This window comes from Enhydra lutris, unplaced genomic scaffold (assembly GCF_002288905.1).
Source record: "Enhydra lutris kenyoni isolate GAN:26980312 unplaced genomic scaffold, ASM228890v2 scaffoldscaffold25, whole genome shotgun sequence".
Lineage (NCBI taxonomy): Eukaryota > Metazoa > Chordata > Mammalia > Carnivora > Mustelidae > Enhydra > Enhydra lutris.
Genome location: NW_019154109.1, coordinates 974,656 through 991,866, shown reverse-complemented (window position 1 = coordinate 991,866; position 17,211 = coordinate 974,656). Strand labels below are relative to the sequence as shown.

The following is a 17,211-nucleotide window of genomic DNA, read 5'->3' as shown; positions in this document are numbered from 1 at the left end:
CGAAGAAAACCTTAACACACTCAACATTTACCTCCCTTACTTGTGTTTAGTCCACTACTTTCTTCCCACCTACTAAAGCATGAAGTGTCTATGCACTCGATGTAGCTAGACTCTTCACTGGTACAACAGATCCTATGTCCTTCTACCCAGTGATTGTCTTCTCTCTCCCATGTCTTCCTACTGAGTCATTTCTGATACAAATATGCTGTTATTCCATCTTTTAAAAATACAAAATCGTATTAATACCATTTATACCTCCTTCAGCCCCTGCTCCATTTTTCTGCTTTCTTTTGAGCAAGACTCCTTTGAAGAACCTAAGTCTTTACTTTGTCATTGTTCACTGAGATATATATACTTTTATGTGTAAACATGATACTTGAATTAAAAGGTGCTTTTTAATGTAAAAAACTCATTTAGAAAGTTGCTTGAATTAGCTGTTCTACTCTGTCTCTTATTTTTTGAACCCACTTCAATCAGATTTTGACTACTGAAATTTTCTTGTCAAGGTTATTAATACCTCCACACTATTAAATCTGATAAATATTTGTCAATCTTCATCTTGAACTATTAGCAAACTGTTTGATACTTTGAACCTCTGTCTTCCTGGAATACCTGATTCTGCCACCCCCACTTTCTCCTGATTCTTTTCCTACTTTTTTTTTTCCACAAATATCATTTTATTCATATTATAAATATATCCATATTATAAACAAACGCAATTTGATTCAGGACACCCTGAATCATATTTTCAGATTGTGGCTCCAATAAAATCTGCATTTTTAAAATTGTTTATCCATTTGTAAATCATACAGTTATTAATACCTGTTTAATCATTTTCCTACTCAGTACCCACCCCACCCCCCGCCCATCCCTAGTACTATACTTTTTTTTTTAATTAAAATTTTTTTTTATTAAATTTTATTTTTTATAAACATATAATATATTTTTATCCCCAGGGGTACAGGTCTGTGAATCGCCAGGTTTACACACTTCACAGCACTCACCATAGCACATACCCTCCCCAATGTCCATAACCCCATCCCCCCTCTCCAAACCCCCCTCCCCCCATCAACCCTCAGTTTGTTTTGTGAGATTAAGAGTCACTTATGGTTTGTCTCCCTCCCAATCCCATCTTGTTTCATTTACTCTTCTCCTACCCCCTTAACCCCCCATGTTGCATCTCCTCTCCCTCATATCAGGGAGATCATATGATAGTTGTCTTTCTCCGATTGACTTATTTCGCTAAGCATGATACCCTCTAGCTCCATCCACGTCGTCGCAAATGGCAAGATTTCATTTCTTTTGATGGCTGCATAGTATTCCATTGTGTATATATACCACATCTTCTTTATCCATTCGTCTGTTGATGGACATCTAGGTTCTTTCCATAGTTTGGCTATTGTAGACATTGCTGCTATAAACATTCGGGTCTTTTCCTACTTTACTGGTTGCTTCTCAGTTTTCCTTGTGGAGTGCTCTTTATCACCCAACTTCTAAATCTTAGAGTAAGTGAAAGCTTAGTCACTGACTCTTTTTCATACTTTTTCTTATTTGTTTTTTAAGATTTTTATTTATTTGTCAGCACAAGCAGGAGGAGCAGCAGGCAGAGGGAAAAGCAGGTTGCCTACTGAGCAAGGAGCCCTATGCGGGATTTGATTCCAGAACCCTGGGTTCATGACCTGAGCTGAAATCAGCCACTTAACTGACTAAGCCACCCAGGCATCCCCCTTTATCATATTCATACCCTTACTCATTCCCTTAGTGATCTCATTCCATTTCTTAGTTTGCAGTGCTACCCCTACATGGAGACCTCCCAATTTTATATTTTAGGAAGGACCTCTAATTTATAGACTGATTTCTTCACTGTCTAATGAACATCTTCATTTAATTTGTCCAAAGTCAAACCTTTGCTGTCCCTTCCTCCCATGATATACCTACCTGGTATGTCATTCCCATCACAATCCCTCCTGTTGGGACCTTTCATCTCAGGTCCAAACCTTGTAAATGTCCTTAAGTATATTTCTCTCCGACCTTTTCTTTGTAAGTTTAGTCTGTCTGATTCCAAATTCAGTCCATCAACAAATCCTATCTTCTCTTTCCTCTAAGTATAGCATCTGATCACTTCTCACCATTTCCAGTGGCACTTGATTTAGTCTGTGTCATTGCAGAGCCTACTAATAGATCTTACTTTCACCTTTGGCTTCTATATAGTCTATTTTCCACATAGCAACCAGGGTAGTACTTTAGAAATTAGTTGGATTCTGACATTCTCCAGTTTTGTACCCTGTAATGGCTTCCCATTTCACTGAAAGCCAAACTTTTTACAATGATGTACAAGGCCCTGTAAGATCTGTATTACCACCCATCTCCCCCCGCCACCCCTAACACTTATCTCTCTCCCCTTTGATCACTCTGCTCCTACCACCCTGGCTTCCTTGTTATCCTTGAATCCTCGAACATGCTCTGTCCTCAGGGTATTTCAAGTTTATTGTCCCATCTATATAGAATGACTTCCTTCTCTAACTCCTTCATATCAGATTCAAAAAGGCCAATAATTTGCCCAAGGTCACAGAAGCCACTAAAATAGAGTTGTAATTTAAACTCAGGTCTCCCTAACTACAAAGTAAATATTCTTTCTACCATATTTTATTATACTGTTATAGTTTATGAGAAGGAACAGGTAAATATAAGGGTTTTATTTTGGGCATCGACCAATGATAGTGATTGGGATCCACCTGGTCTCAAATTTCTGATGTGCCAAAATAGGTGGGAGGCAATGAGTGGTATCCAATATCTGGATTTCCCACTCCCTTGCTCAGGAATCTTCAGTTGCTCTCTGCTGTTATCAGATTATTTTCAGTCTTGTTATTCTACCATTTAAGGTTGTCTTCTTGTGACCTCTATGTAGCCAACCTGCTAGCTTATATTCTACAACTTTCTTTGCCATGCTAGTCCTGTCATTCCATCCATTTATCTTTTTTTTTTTTTTTTTGCTGTTGTTAACCTCATACATAGTTATACAATTTTTTTCTTGTGATGAGGACTTTTAAGATTTACTTTCTTAACAACTTTCAAATAGGCAGTACAGTAGTATTAACTAATATCATGCTGTTTATTACATCCCCATGACTTATTTATTTAATAACTGGAAGTTTACACTTTGACCCCTCTCACCCCCACCACTCCCTACCTTAGGCAATCACAAATCTGTGCTCTGTATTTATGAGCTTGGTTTTTGTTTTTTTTTTAGATTTCACATATAAGTGAGATCATATGGTATTTCTCTTTCTCTGTTTGATTATTTCACTTTGCATAATCCCCTCAAGGTCTTTCCATGTTGTCACAAGTGGCAAGATTCATCTGTTTTTATCATTGAATAATATTCCATATATATATATAATTTTCTTTATCCATTCACCCATTGAAGGGACTCTTAGCTTGTTTCCATATTTTTGTTATTGTAAGTAATACTGCAGTGAACATGGGAGTGCATGTGTCTTTTTGAGTTTGTGTTTCTGTTTTCTTCATAAAAATATCCAGAAGTGGAATTGCTGATATGGTAGTTCTAGTTGTAATTTTTTTTTTAAAGATTTTATTTATTTATTTGCCAGACAGAGATCACAAGTAGGCAGAAAGGCAGGCACAGAGAGAGAGAGAGGAGGAAGCAGGCTCCCTGCTGAGCAGAGAGCCTAACGCGGGGCTGGATCCCAGGACCCTGGGATCATGACCTGAGCCAAAGACAGAGGCTTTAACCCACTGAGCCACTTAGGCGCCCCTCTAGTTGTAATTTTTTGAGAAACTCCATACTGTTTTCCATTGGCTGTACCAATTTACATTCCTACCAACATTGCACCAGGTTTCCCTTTTCCCCTCATCCTCGCCAACACTATTTCTTGTCTTTTTGATTATAAACATTCTAACAGGTGTGAGATGATAACTTATTGTGGTTTTGATTTGCATGTGCCTAGTGATGATGAGTGATGTTGAGCATATTTTCGTATGTCTGATGGCCATCTGTATGACTTCTTTGGAGAAATGTCTATTCAGATCTTTTGCCCACTTTTTATTTGGATTATTTAGGGAATTTTTTTGTTATTGAGTTGTTTGAGTACTTTTTCTATATTTTGAATATTAACCCCCATCAGAGTTTTCTCCCATTCAGTATGTTACCTTTGATTTGGTTGATGATTTTCTTTGCTGTGCAGAAGCTTGTAGTTTGATGTAGTCTCACTTGTTTGTTTTTGCTTTTGTTGCCTTTCCTTTTGGTGTCAATCCAAAAACTCATCACCTAGTCAAGGAGCTTATCGCTTGTGTTTCTTTCTAGGAGTTTTATGGGTTTTGGCCTTACATTCTTTAGTCCATTTTGTGTTGATTTTTGTGCATAATATAACATAGTAGTAGAGTTTCATTATTTTGCATGTGGCTGTTCAGTTTTCCCAACATCATTTATTGAAGAGACTATATATTGTATATTCTTCCCTCCTTTGAATGTAAAACAATTGACCATGTATGTGTAGATTTATTTCTGGGCTCTCTATTCTGGTCCACTGATCTGTGTGCCTGTTTTTATGTCAATACCATACTGTTTTATTTACTATAGCTTTGTAATACAGTTTGAAATCAGGAAGTATGATGCCTCTAGCTTTGTTCTTCTTTCTCAAGATTGCTTTCCCTATTTGGGGGCTTTTGTGGTTCCACAGAAATCTTAAGACAATTTGTTCTATTCCTTTAAAATAAGCCATAGAAAATTTAATAGGGATTTCATTGAACCTATAGATTTCTTTGGGTAGTATGGACATTTTAACAACATTAATTCTTTAAATCCATGAGTCTGGAATATCTTTCCAATTACATGTGTCTTCAGTTTCTTTCTTCAATGTCTTATAGTTCTGTGTATTTATTTTGTGTCCTGCATCTTTACTGAATTAATTTATTCTAATGGTTTTGTGATGGAGTCTTTAGGGGTTTCTATATATAATATTTCATCTATGAATATGACAGTTTTACTTCTTTCTTTCTAATATGGATTTCTTTTATTTCTTCTTCTTGCCCAGTTGCTCTAGTGAGGACTTCCAATACTGTGCTTTATAAAAGTGGCAAGAGTGGGCATCCTTGTCTTATTCCTGACCATGTATCCTTTTGTTAACTTTCTTACCTATTGTTTTCTCACTGATTCAGATCTTCCACTTATTTCAGGTACTATAGTCAACTTTTATTAACTCCCTGATGGCTTTACCTTGAGGTATGTTCCCTAAGCAAATCTGAATTCAATATATATAACATCTCCTATGTTAACACTATTTCTTTACTTGTATTTCTTGTTTCCTATAGATATTATCTGACCAGATAACAAATTCTTTGAGTATAAGGAACATACCTAGACCTGTTTTGAACTCCTACAAGGTGTACAATAAATGATGAATGATGAGTTTGTTTAAGGTGGCCACCTAGTTGAGCTTCTTTGCAAGGGTTTAAAGAAGATTGGACATATTGAGTATCTGACTGATGAGCTTATATGAGAGCTTGGTAACACTCACTAAGAATAACTGACTCTATTCTGGCAAACCCAGGAAAGCAAAGAAAGAAGTCCATTTTCCAAGATATATTTATTCAGTATTGGTAAGGTGCCTACTGTGTGCTATGCATTGTTTGAGATTCTATGGATACAAAGAGAAAAGGTATTGTTCCTATCTTCAGGCTGCTCTCAGTCCTCTGACTGAGCTATGCACAGGGAGTCATGGAAGCACAGAAAGGGACACACTTTACTTGGCCTTTCTGAGTGATGAGGAGCTGTGAGATGGTTCCAGGAAAGGATTCCCACAGAATAAAATGATTCCACACAGAGGTACTAGCTTCTCTGGTGTTTCAGAATGAGGATTTTTTCCTCTTATTTTTATTTTTAAATGTTCAAATACAAAGAAATTATAACCTCATAAATATGTCACAATGTGACTGTGTTCCTTATTTTCACAATTGGTGCAGATTTGTAATTCCTCTAAATCAAAACTAAGCCAACTTTTTCTCTACAGGTTCAGATAATAAATATTTAGGTTTTGTAAGCCAAATGATCTCTATCACAACTACTGAACCTCCACCACTGTAGAAGAAAAAAGAGCCACAGACAATGTATAAATCAATAAATGTGACTGTTCCAGTACAATTTTATTTATGGACACTGAAATTTGAATTTTCATGTAATTTTCATGTATCATAAAATACAGTCATTTGAATTTTACCCCCAATTATTTACAAATATAAAAACTAGTCTTAGATTATAGACCATATAAAAATAGTCAGTGGGCTGGATTTTGCCTATGGATCATAGTTTGCTCTCTTCTGCCTTTTCTTAGCTTTTTGTTTATATTTAGTAAGTGTATCATGTGGTATGAAACCTGCATTTGAGGGAGTGAACTGCTGTTCTGATATAACCTATATTAACCTATAAAGTATATCACTTTGCCACTGTCACCTTTATTGCAGTTTCCTTTGTAGTTACCACCTACTATCTCCTTCAGTCACCTGGGTTGGATACCTGGAAAGTTGGATACCTCCGAACTTCTCATTCTTTCCCACTTGCCTAGCCAGTGGTTATTAAGGCTTGTAGGTTCTACTATTAAAATAACTCTTCTTTCTAATTTATCTCCACTGCTTCTGTTTTTTTTTTTTTTTTAAGATTTTATTTATTTATTTGTTAGAGAGAGAGAGAGAGAGAGAGAGCACGAGCACAGGCAGAGTGGCAGGCAGAGGCAGAGGGAGAAGCAGGCTCCCCGCCAAGCAAGGAGCCCGATGTGGGACTCGATCCCAGGACGCTGGGACCATGACCTGAGCCAAAGGCAGCTGCTTAACCAACTGAGCCACCCAGGCGTCCCCACTGCTTCTGTTTTAATTTAAATTCTCATAATAGCTAAGTTGCGCCACTGTGATAGCTTCCTCTTAGCTTTCTATCTCTAGTCTTGACCCCTTTTATTCCATTGGCCACTGTTTTCTAAAATGTAAATGATAGTGTTACTTCCTGGATTTAGATCTTTCACTAGCATACCAGAGACATCAGACTGATTAATAGTGTCGGCTCTGGGAGTATACTGCCCAGCTCTGCCACTTACTGGCTTGTGTGATACTGACCAAGTAGCTCAATTTTTCTAAGCCCCGGTAGCCTAATTATATAAAATATGGATTATAATAGTACATTTCTTAGAGGTTTGCTGGGGTGATTGCCCGAGGTATTCTACATTAAAAGACTGTGATAGTGCCTGCAACAAAGTATTCAAACATTAGCTGCCACTACCTTTATTATGATTCAACTCTTTTCTAATTTTTTCAACCTCTTCTATTGTTCTTCTGATAGGCATTTTTTATTCCAGTCATATTGCAATTCTGTCAAACAGGCCACATTCCTCATGCCTAACTTCCACTTTAATAAGAGTCAGCTCAAGTGTATTTGCATTTAGGAAGGCTGTCCTACCCTTCTAGGTGAAGTTAACTCTCCCTTCTTGTTCTCACAGCTGCTTAAATGTACTTCTCCATTATGCGGTATATTATAATTTCTTTCAAACTTCTGTACTAGACTGAGAACTTCCCAGGGCTGGGACCATATCTGCAATTCTGCATTCTCCGTATATAACACAGAATCTGCAATATATACATAACAATAAATGGTGGTTTAGCTTCTGCGGACACAAGATAAAGTATAGCTTCTGGTCTGTGACTTCCAGATTTAAGTTTTATTGACCCCCAAGTTCATACCATAGTACCAGGCGCATAATAGTTATTTGCTAAGTGGATGTGATATTGAAGAACTCAAATATAACTTTATTTATTTATTTATCTATTTATTTTTTAAAGATTTTATTTATTTATTTGACAGAGATTACAAGTAGGCAGAGAGGCAGGCGGAGAGAGAGAGGAGGAAGCAGGCTCCCCGCTGAGCAGAGAGCTCCATGCGAGACTCAATCCCAGGACCCTGAGATCACGACCTGAGCTGCAGGCTGAGGCTTTAACCCACTGAGCCGCCCAGGCGCCCCCAAATATAACTTTAAAAGAGTTCATTCATGGAATTTATTTCATTTTTAATGCTATCGTTCTGCTTTCTAATTTATTTTAGATTCATCAGTATACAGAACTCCTAATTCTAAAACAAACAAAAGAACAAAACCCATTGTTGCTGTGGCACAGTCTACTTTGACCTTCATAAAACCATTAAAAACAGGTAAGTGTTCATTATTTTTTAAAGTCACTGAAAAACTGACATGGAGTGAAGCATTAACTGCATTTCAAGTGGAAATGAATTGATACTTTTTGTTGAATTAAAGCCTTGGAGAATTGTAAATGTGTGTATTCAAATAACAGGATCTTTTCTCAGACTTTGGTGAAATTAACTCATGGTGACTTGGGATTTTTAAATAACCAGGAAGTACAGTGGTGCTTTTTCCCTTCAAACTTTGATTACATTTTATAACTAAAATGTTTCCAGTGGTTATCTGCAAGTAGTGGAAAAGCAAATATTGTTCAGTGTTTTAGGTGGTTTTGCTAATAAAAATGGTCTTTTGCTATATATTGCATAATAATTTAAAAGAGAATTTCTCATTTAATAAATCAACTGTATTCTTAGATATTCCTAGACACCCAATGCCGTTTGCTGCAAAAAACATGTTTTATGATGAACGTTGGAAGGAAAAGCAGGAGCAGGGCTTCACTTGGTGGCTAAATTTTATATTAACTCCTGAGGACTTCACTGTAAAAACAAATATTTCTGAAGGTAAACATTAATGATTAAATTAAATAATACTCTTGTTTTAACAGATAGTTCTTAACATAAATTGCCATTTTTAAATTATGCATATATATTATAGTTAATGGCATGGTTCACTAACTCATTGACATCATTGCTAAAGATTGTATAGTTAAGAATTTTTAGGGAATTCTTTACTGAAAGTACTAAACTTTGCTTTTTCCTTTTGCTTTCCATTCTTATTCATCAGCCAATGCAATTCCAGCCTTTCAGGGGAATGAGTTTTATTTTAATATAGATTCAGTCTGAGTTAACAGTGAAACATGGCTACTAAGAAATCCAATTCAATCTTCACTGCATAAATGAAGTTTACTATCCTGGTGAATAAATCTAACAGTCTTGTATAGCAAACATCTCAGTGCATGTTCTGGAAAAGACTCAAGTGTAGAATAAAATGGAAGCATGCTGTCCTTCAGACAAAGGCTTTTTTCCTGAGAGAAAAGGAAACTTAACTTGTGATGCTCTTGAATAGAAATTATAGGGATCAATTCAACTCAAGATAAGGAAACATCTTTGTAAACATTTAAATTGCCAAGCCATTATATAAGCTGTCTTTAAGATGATAGTTTCTCCATTGTTGCATGTTCAAAGAGAGGCCTGTCTGTATTTGTTAGAGAATAGTGTATAACATATTTACATTAAAATGCCCTTTGGCAAGACAATCTCTAAAGGGAGCTTTCCTTTTTCCCCAGAAGTAAACAGAGCCTGATTTTTAGTTTTCTTCTTGAGAGGAAATGTGTTTTATAAAAATTCAAGTTGCATTTCAAAATTTAATTGATTTTTTTAAAGTCACATTTTTTAGAGACCTTTTTTAAATTTATTAAAAAGAATGGAAGCAGAGAAACTAGTTGGGAGACTATTTCATAAGCATAGGTTAGAGATGATAGTGTGTGAACTTGGGTAATAATGGTGGAGGTTATGAGAAATGGTTAGACTTGAGATCCATTTTGTAGGTAGAGCCCCAAGTTGCAACGATAGAATGGTCTAAGGTACTGAGTGAACCAGATGACACCCATATTTTGAGAAAAGAAAGAAAAGAACAAGCTTGGAAGGGGCAGAAAAAAGACCCTATTTTGGCCATCTTAAATTTGCACTTACTGCTAGATCTAAGGATATATGTATATATTGTTTAACCAGAAACATTCTTCCTTTTCTTTTTGCCCAGTAAATGCTGCTACTCTTCTTTTGGGATTGGAGAGTCAACATAAAATCAGTGTTCCTAGAGCTCCTACAAAAGACGAAATGTCTCTCAGAGCTTATACTGCTCGGTGTAGGCTGAATAGATTACGTCGTGCAGCGTGTCGCTTATTTACTTCTGAAAAAATGGTTAAAGCTATTAAGAAGCTTGAAATTGAAATTGAAGCTAGGCGGTTAGTTGTTAGAAAAGATAGACACCTCTGGAAAGATGTTGGTAAGAAGATTATAGAAATCTTTATAAAGATTCTTTAAAGATGTGATTATATTTTTTAAAGATTTATTTTATTTATTCATTTGAGAGAGAGAGAGAGAGAGCATGGATATTCATGAGGGGGAGGAGGATGGGGGAGAGGGGAAGGGTGGAGGAGAGAATCCTCAAGCAGACCCCCCACTGAGTGCAGAGCCTGAGACAGGGCTGATCCCAGGACCCTGAGATCATGACCTGCACCAAAATCAAGAGTCAGATGTTTAACTGACTGAGCCACCCAGGCACCACTTGAAATTAATTCCTTAAAAACACTCAACATTTTGTATTTCAGAGTCAAATATGTACATGATTTGACTTTGCTGCCTAAAATCTTGTGTACTTTAATACAGTCATATATATAAGAATGCCATATATTTAAATTAACTGATTTCATGTAAGTGATTATCCCTATTTTTTGATGATTTTCCTCCATAAAATTTTATTTATTGTCTCTATTTGAGTAGTGGTCTGAGCTTACTTGCTTTTCACATACATTTCAGGAGAACGGCAGAAAGTCCTGAATTGGCTGTTGTCATATAATCCTTTATGGCTACGAATTGGCTTAGAGGTAAGTATATGCTTCAGTTTTTGAAATTTTATCCCTTTCATTATATACTTTTATTGTATACTTCTTTTGTTATATATACCTTTAGTAGGCTTTTTATTCTGTATTTTTAATAAAATATGATTTCACTTATAAAGTCATTTAGTTAGCTTAATTGATTTTTCAGTATAAAATTTAAGGTCCTGGGGTGCCTGGGTGGCTCAGTGTGTTAAGCCTCTGCCTTCGGCTTGGGTCATGATCCTCAGGGTCGTGGGATCGAGCCCCGCATCAGGCTCTCTGCTCAGCAGGGAGCCTGCTTCTTCCTTTCTCTCTGCCTGCCTCTCTGCCTACGTGTGATTTCTGTCAAATAAATAAATAAAATCTTAAATAAATAAATAAATAAATAATAAAATTTAAGGTCCTTTAAAAAATGCTTAGTAGGTAATTAGATCATGCCAGTATATATATTATTGCCATATCATCACATAGCAAGTAATTTTCTTGTTTTCTTAAATATGTATAATTTGGTACTGGATACAATAACAAGTATTGTAAGCTCCTTCTTGAGCTTTTACAAATGATATACTAAGCTGTTTGAAATATATTATCTAATTTAAACCTCTTCAAATCCCAGTGAGGTATGTCTTGTTTTTTTCACTTCATGACAATACTGAAGCTTAGATTTTAAATGACATGCTATATGCCAATTATTAGTCAGGATTTGAATCTATACTTGTGTGATACCAGAGCCTGAACTTGTAACCATTTTAATGCAACATTTCTTATAAAAATGTTGTCAAATTTGAGTTTTTCACTTGGTGCATAGCTCAATAATACTTAGAATTTTTTTTAAGATTTTAAAAATTTTTTTATTTAACAGAGAGAGATCACAAGTAGGCAAAGAGGCAGGCAGAGTGAGAGGGAGAAGCAGGCTCCCCGCCGATCAGAGAGCCTTATGTGGGGCTCGATCTCAAGACCCTGAGACCAAGACCTGAGCTGAAGGCAGGGGCTTAACCCACTGAGCCACCCATGTGCCCCAATACTTAGAATTTTAAAACTAACTGAATGTGGGAGACCTGGGAGGCTCAGTTGTTAAGCTTCTCCCTTAGGCTCAGGTCATGATCCCAGGGTCCTGGGATAGAGCCCTGCATTGGGCTCCATGCTCTATGGGAAACCTGCTTCTCCCTCTCCCTCTTCCCCAGCTTGTGTTTCCTCTGTAGCTATCTCTCTCTCTCTCTCTCTCTCTCTCTCTCTCATAAATAAATAATCTTAAAAAAAAAAAACTAATTGAAAAAGACAGTAATAGTTGACTATTAAAAATATGATTCTATTTTTAAAATGCTCCATGTTTCCAGTTTTCTTTTGTCTTTTACTGGTATACTTTTACATTTTCTTTAGGCTTTTTGCCATTGTCATTTGGGACATTCTATTCTTCATTTTATTCCAGGTGTTAGAATACAATGATCTTTGGGACTGAAAGGAATTATTAACAGTATTTGGCTTTTATTTATCAAGAAATTGAGGCCCAAAGAGAACAAATGATAAGCTTTCTGTGGTCACACAGTTTGATAGTATCTTTACTAAGTTTTCTTATTTCAATTTAGTATGCTTTTGTTAATCAGAAAATTACATATCAACTAGCTCTGCTTTCACAGTCAAATAATTCTGGAACCTTAATTGAAGTAGAACCCCTCTATTTGGGCCGAGGTAAAAAACAAGAGAGTTAGACAGAAACTTGCAATGCCTTTTAAAACTTCTGCTTAGGAGCACCTGGGTGGTTCAGTTGTTTAAGTGTCTTCCTTCAGCTCAAGTCATGATCTGAAGACCCTGGGATTGAGTCCCGCATCAAGGTCCCTGCTCAGCGGGGAGTCTGCTTCTCCCTCTGCCTCTCCTTCCCTGGCTTGTGCTGTTTCTCTCATTCACTTGCTCTCAAATAAATAAAATCTTTAAAAATAAATAAAAAATAAAACATCTGCTTAGATGTAGTAGGTATGCTTCCATCTGTATTCCACTGGCCAGAGCGCATTATTTGGCCAAACACAAATGAGGTAGGAATATTATCCTCCATGGACACAGCAAGTCCATGTTGGTTGGTGGGAATGTACAATCTTTTTTAGATAAAGAGGAGGTATGAGTACCTGTGAACACCTTAACGTTCTAGTGGTGGGTATGATCTTTGAGGATTTTAAGAAAACAAAGGAAAAAAAGTAGGTAAATATGAAGTTTTTCTATTTTGACATATATTTACCATGCTTTTATCTCTACAATTGGTCAATGTAAGCTTATGAGATATAATCTGATATGGTTTTAGTTTTTTCTAATTGCTTTAAAAATCATTAATAATAAACATGTTGGTGTTAAGTTAATTTCATATGTAAATCAATTATGTTATACACAACTAATGAATCATTGAACAGTACATCAAAAACTAATGTACTATACAGTGGCTAACAGGACATAATAAAAAACATTGTTAAAAATCAATTATAAACAGATCTGAATTTTCCAAATTATTATGTTAGAATATTTGCAGATAGGTTTCCACCTGTTAACTATTAAAAAATTTTGAATATTTAAGTTTCTGTTACCTTCATGATATACTTAGTAGGATAATTAAAATTGAATTTGAGCAAGATGCCTACATTTGATAGTTCTTTAAAGGAAAAAATTAAATGTAAATATGGTTTGTCAGATGATTTTTAAGAATTTAACTTAGTCCTGAGCTTTTGCCTTTTTTCATCGTACATCATATACACTAAGGAATGCACAAAGCATATACAGTTTTTTTTTTAGCAAATATCCATGTTATTTCCATACTACTTAGAAAATAGAACATTGCCAAATCCTTAGAAGATTGTAGTCTGCTCGCCCCCTGTTTTATCCTTTTGCTTCTTGAAAGTCACATAGTCTTTAATTTCTTTTCAGACAATTTTTGGAGAACTCCTATCTTTGGAAGACAATAGTGATGTCATGGGGTTGGCTGTGTTCATTCTGAATCGCTTACTTTGGAATCCTGATATAGCCTCTGAGTACAGACACCCCACTGTTCCTCATCTGTATAGAGATGGTGAGTAGTTCTGCCTCCATTGCATTCTTTCCACGCTATGCATAAATGGCTTCTTCTTCTTATTCTTTCTGGTCTCTGTTTAAATTTTACCTTCTTAGAAATGCCAATATAAATAGTTCCTCTCTCCACTATCCTTCCTTTCTTTTCACCCATCATTCCCAATCACTTTCTCCATCACTATAATTATTTTTACCTTTTTATTGTCTCTACCCACCCTCTCCTCACAAGTAGGCTGTAAGCCCTGTGGAGATCATATTTCTTTTAGCTTGTTAACTACAAATGTGGCATCTAGGATGCTGCCTGCATAGAGTAGGTGCTTATTAAAAATTTGTTGCATGAGATAGACTAAATCACTTTTTTAAAGATTTTATTTGTTTATTTGACAGAGAGGGAGATCACAAGTAGGCAGAGAGGCCGGCAGAGAGAGGGGGAAGCAGGCTCCCTGCTGAGCAGAGAGCCCAATGTTGAACTCAAGCCCAGAATCCTGAGATCATGACCTGAGCTGAAAGCAGAGGCTTAACCCACTGAACCACCCAGGCGCCCCAGACTAAATCACTTGATATCTCTGTGCCTCTGCTTCCTCCTCTATGAGCTGGAAATATTGGAAACATAGAGTTTTATGAATATTACATGAATTCATACATTTAAAACACTAAGAAAAAATAATGTTCTATTTGTGCTTACTACTAATTTTCTTTATTAGTACGTTATCATATTTTAAGGTGAAGCTTTTTTTTCACAGATTAACTTGCTATGTTTTTTGTACTTAAGGTCATGAAGAAGCTTTGTCTAAGTTCACATTGAAAAAGTTATTGCTGTTGGTTTGTTTCCTTGATTATGCTAAAATATCCAAACTTATTGATCATGACCCTTGTCTCTTCTGTAAAGATGCTGAATTCAAGGTATAGTTTTCATTTTCTCTTTTAGAGTTCACATTTAAGCTTTTACTTGTTTTTATTGTATATTTTCTCTTTAAAAACTTCTAAGTTTCCCAAAGAAGAGTACTCTGGAGTAGAATAGGATAGGAATACTTATCTAGTCTGTCTTATTAATAGTTCTAACCCTGCCTAACTTATTGGTTGACTTTTTACCAACACAATACCCTATGAAGTTTTGTTGATTTGAGAATTCTGAGGAATTAACTGGGTAGAGGGATTAGGATTTCTTTCCTAATTTAGCATACTATCAAATGAAGACTAATTTTTGGAGTTTGTTGTTAATTATGAGCAATTTTTTAAAAGGCCTTAAATTGGAAATAGATGTACATTATTACCATATGATATGAAACTGACTTTTTTTATGCTACCATTAATTTGACTTCATTTCTATATGCACAGAATAAGAATTTGTTGTTATTATAAACAAAATTATAATCTTGGGATTTAATACCTGCAACTTGTTTCTCCACAGACTAGTAAAGACATTCTTCTGGCTTTTTCACGAGACTTCCTAAGTGGTGAAGGTGATCTTTCCCGTCACCTTAGCTTATTGGGATTACCTGTTAACCATGTTCAGATACCATTTGATGAATTTGATTTTGCTGTTACAAATCTTGCTGTAGACTTGCAGTGTGGGGTGCGTCTTGTGTAAGTATGAGAAACAAGAATTATTTTACTTAATGGAATAGACTAAAATTTTCTGCTAAACACTTTTTTTTTTAAATTTACATAGTCTTTCTTGCTCTTCCTTTTTTAAAAAATTTATTTATTTTAGAGAGAGAGAGAGTTGGGGGAGGAGGTAGGGGAGAGGGAGAGAATACTCTTGCAGACTCTGCTGAGCACAGAGCCCAACATGGGGCTCAGTCTCACAACCCTCAGATCATAACCTGAACCGAAATCAAGAGTCAGACACTTAACCAACTGAGCCACTCAGGCACCCCTCTTTCTTGCTCTTTCATATGATGCAGTAAATTTTTTTAGGGTAAAGACGATTGGGACAAGTATGTGCAGCACCTTTGTAAAATAGTGTCAATTTTAGGTCTAGAAACCTTGTCTCCTATGCACATTTTTTTTTTTTTTCATGCTGACAGTGACAAAGGTCTGTGAGTAGTAACCAGTGATGCCCTAGAACAGAAGCTGAGACAAGCATGGAACCATTTAAAATATCAAACATTTAAGAAACACATTATGGTGACAGGGTTTCATAAATACTGTTATTACTTGGGACCAATTCTAGTTGCATTATTAACCTTGTTTTACACAGGAGGAAAAGCTGGCTGGAGAAGTAAAAGAGTGTGCCCAAGTTTTATATCATGATATTGAGACATAAACTCAGGATGTCTGGCTTCAAATCATACAACACTTCTCAGTAACAAACCAGAATCGTCAAAATTGGCTTTTGTAGGAGTCCAGTGAATTAGCAGTTCCTGCTTTGGCAGGAGTGACCATGAGCACTGTACTACAGTTGGCCTCTTCGGGATATCTGCATTGGACACATTTGTCTTGTTTCTAGGAAAGTCTCCAATTTACATTACATTTGACATATGTGAGGAAGGGATCTCTGGAACTTTATGAATCCCTAGTTCTTCAAAAACAACATACATGTCACTTGCTTCCTTCTAAATTAAATTTCCATGAATATTCTTTTCTGATTATATGTTCTCACGACAAAGTAATGGTCTTTTGAACTTTTCTGTAGTTATTTATCACTTGAGTAATTTCCATATAGTCTAGAGCATTTGCTGAAAATGTTTCACATGTTATTTTTATATTTGTTTAATTTGTTCATTTCATACATCCAAGCCACTACATGTGTTTTCTGGCCAATAAGAATTCACGTTTTTAGACTTTCTCCACTTTCCAGGCGGGGCACTGACTGGTTTTATGTTCACTGCTATTTTCCACAATGGAAGACATTTTTTAGGTCTTTACGAGAGTTACTAAGGACTTAGCAGTGTTGGATATTGATGCTTTTTTGTTGATCAGGAATTCTAACTAGTTAAGAGACTTGATTTTTCATACCAGATTTCTACTTTCTTCGGTGTCAGCAAAATGATCATGAATCTTCAAGGTCATTTGAGAATGCTTGAGAGTGGTTAATCTACTGATGCCATAGGTAATGGATTGGCCTAGTGTTGCAGAAATACTTCGTATGTTGATTGAGTGGTTAGCCTGGAATGATCTTGAGTAACTTTCTAACCTTTAGAAATTATTGTTATATAAATAGTTCTCCAAATTTCAGTTCTGTAAACAATTCTGCCAAATTTTAGCTATCTGCAATATTCTGTTGGGGTTTGCTTTTTCTGTAGAAATACTGATTATTGTCTAGTAGATAAAATACTAGTGACATAGATGATATTACAGGTTTGAATTTAAGTTGTAGTATATATGTCTTCTTAAGGTAGGCACTCAAATATTTTTACAATAATC

The 17,211-nt window shown here is 35.8% G+C and overlaps 1 protein-coding gene across 3 annotated transcripts in view; it reads left to right on the top strand.

The window, feature by feature from the left end:
• Positions 1 to 17,211, top strand: part of LOC111151090 (abnormal spindle microtubule assembly) — a 66,403-nt gene that overhangs the window by 8,424 nt on the left and 40,768 nt on the right. For all 3 annotated transcript variants that reach the window (XM_022508857.1, XM_022508858.1, XM_022508856.1), the window contains exons 4-10: positions 8,102 to 8,206; positions 8,609 to 8,755; positions 9,954 to 10,199; positions 10,733 to 10,800; positions 13,702 to 13,843; positions 14,615 to 14,745; positions 15,254 to 15,429. In XM_022508857.1, coding sequence (XP_022364565.1) covers positions 8,102 to 8,206; positions 8,609 to 8,755; positions 9,954 to 10,199; positions 10,733 to 10,800; positions 13,702 to 13,843; positions 14,615 to 14,745; positions 15,254 to 15,429 — 1,015 coding nt within the window. The remainder of the gene's footprint in view (positions 1 to 8,101; positions 8,207 to 8,608; positions 8,756 to 9,953; positions 10,200 to 10,732; positions 10,801 to 13,701; positions 13,844 to 14,614; positions 14,746 to 15,253; positions 15,430 to 17,211) is intronic.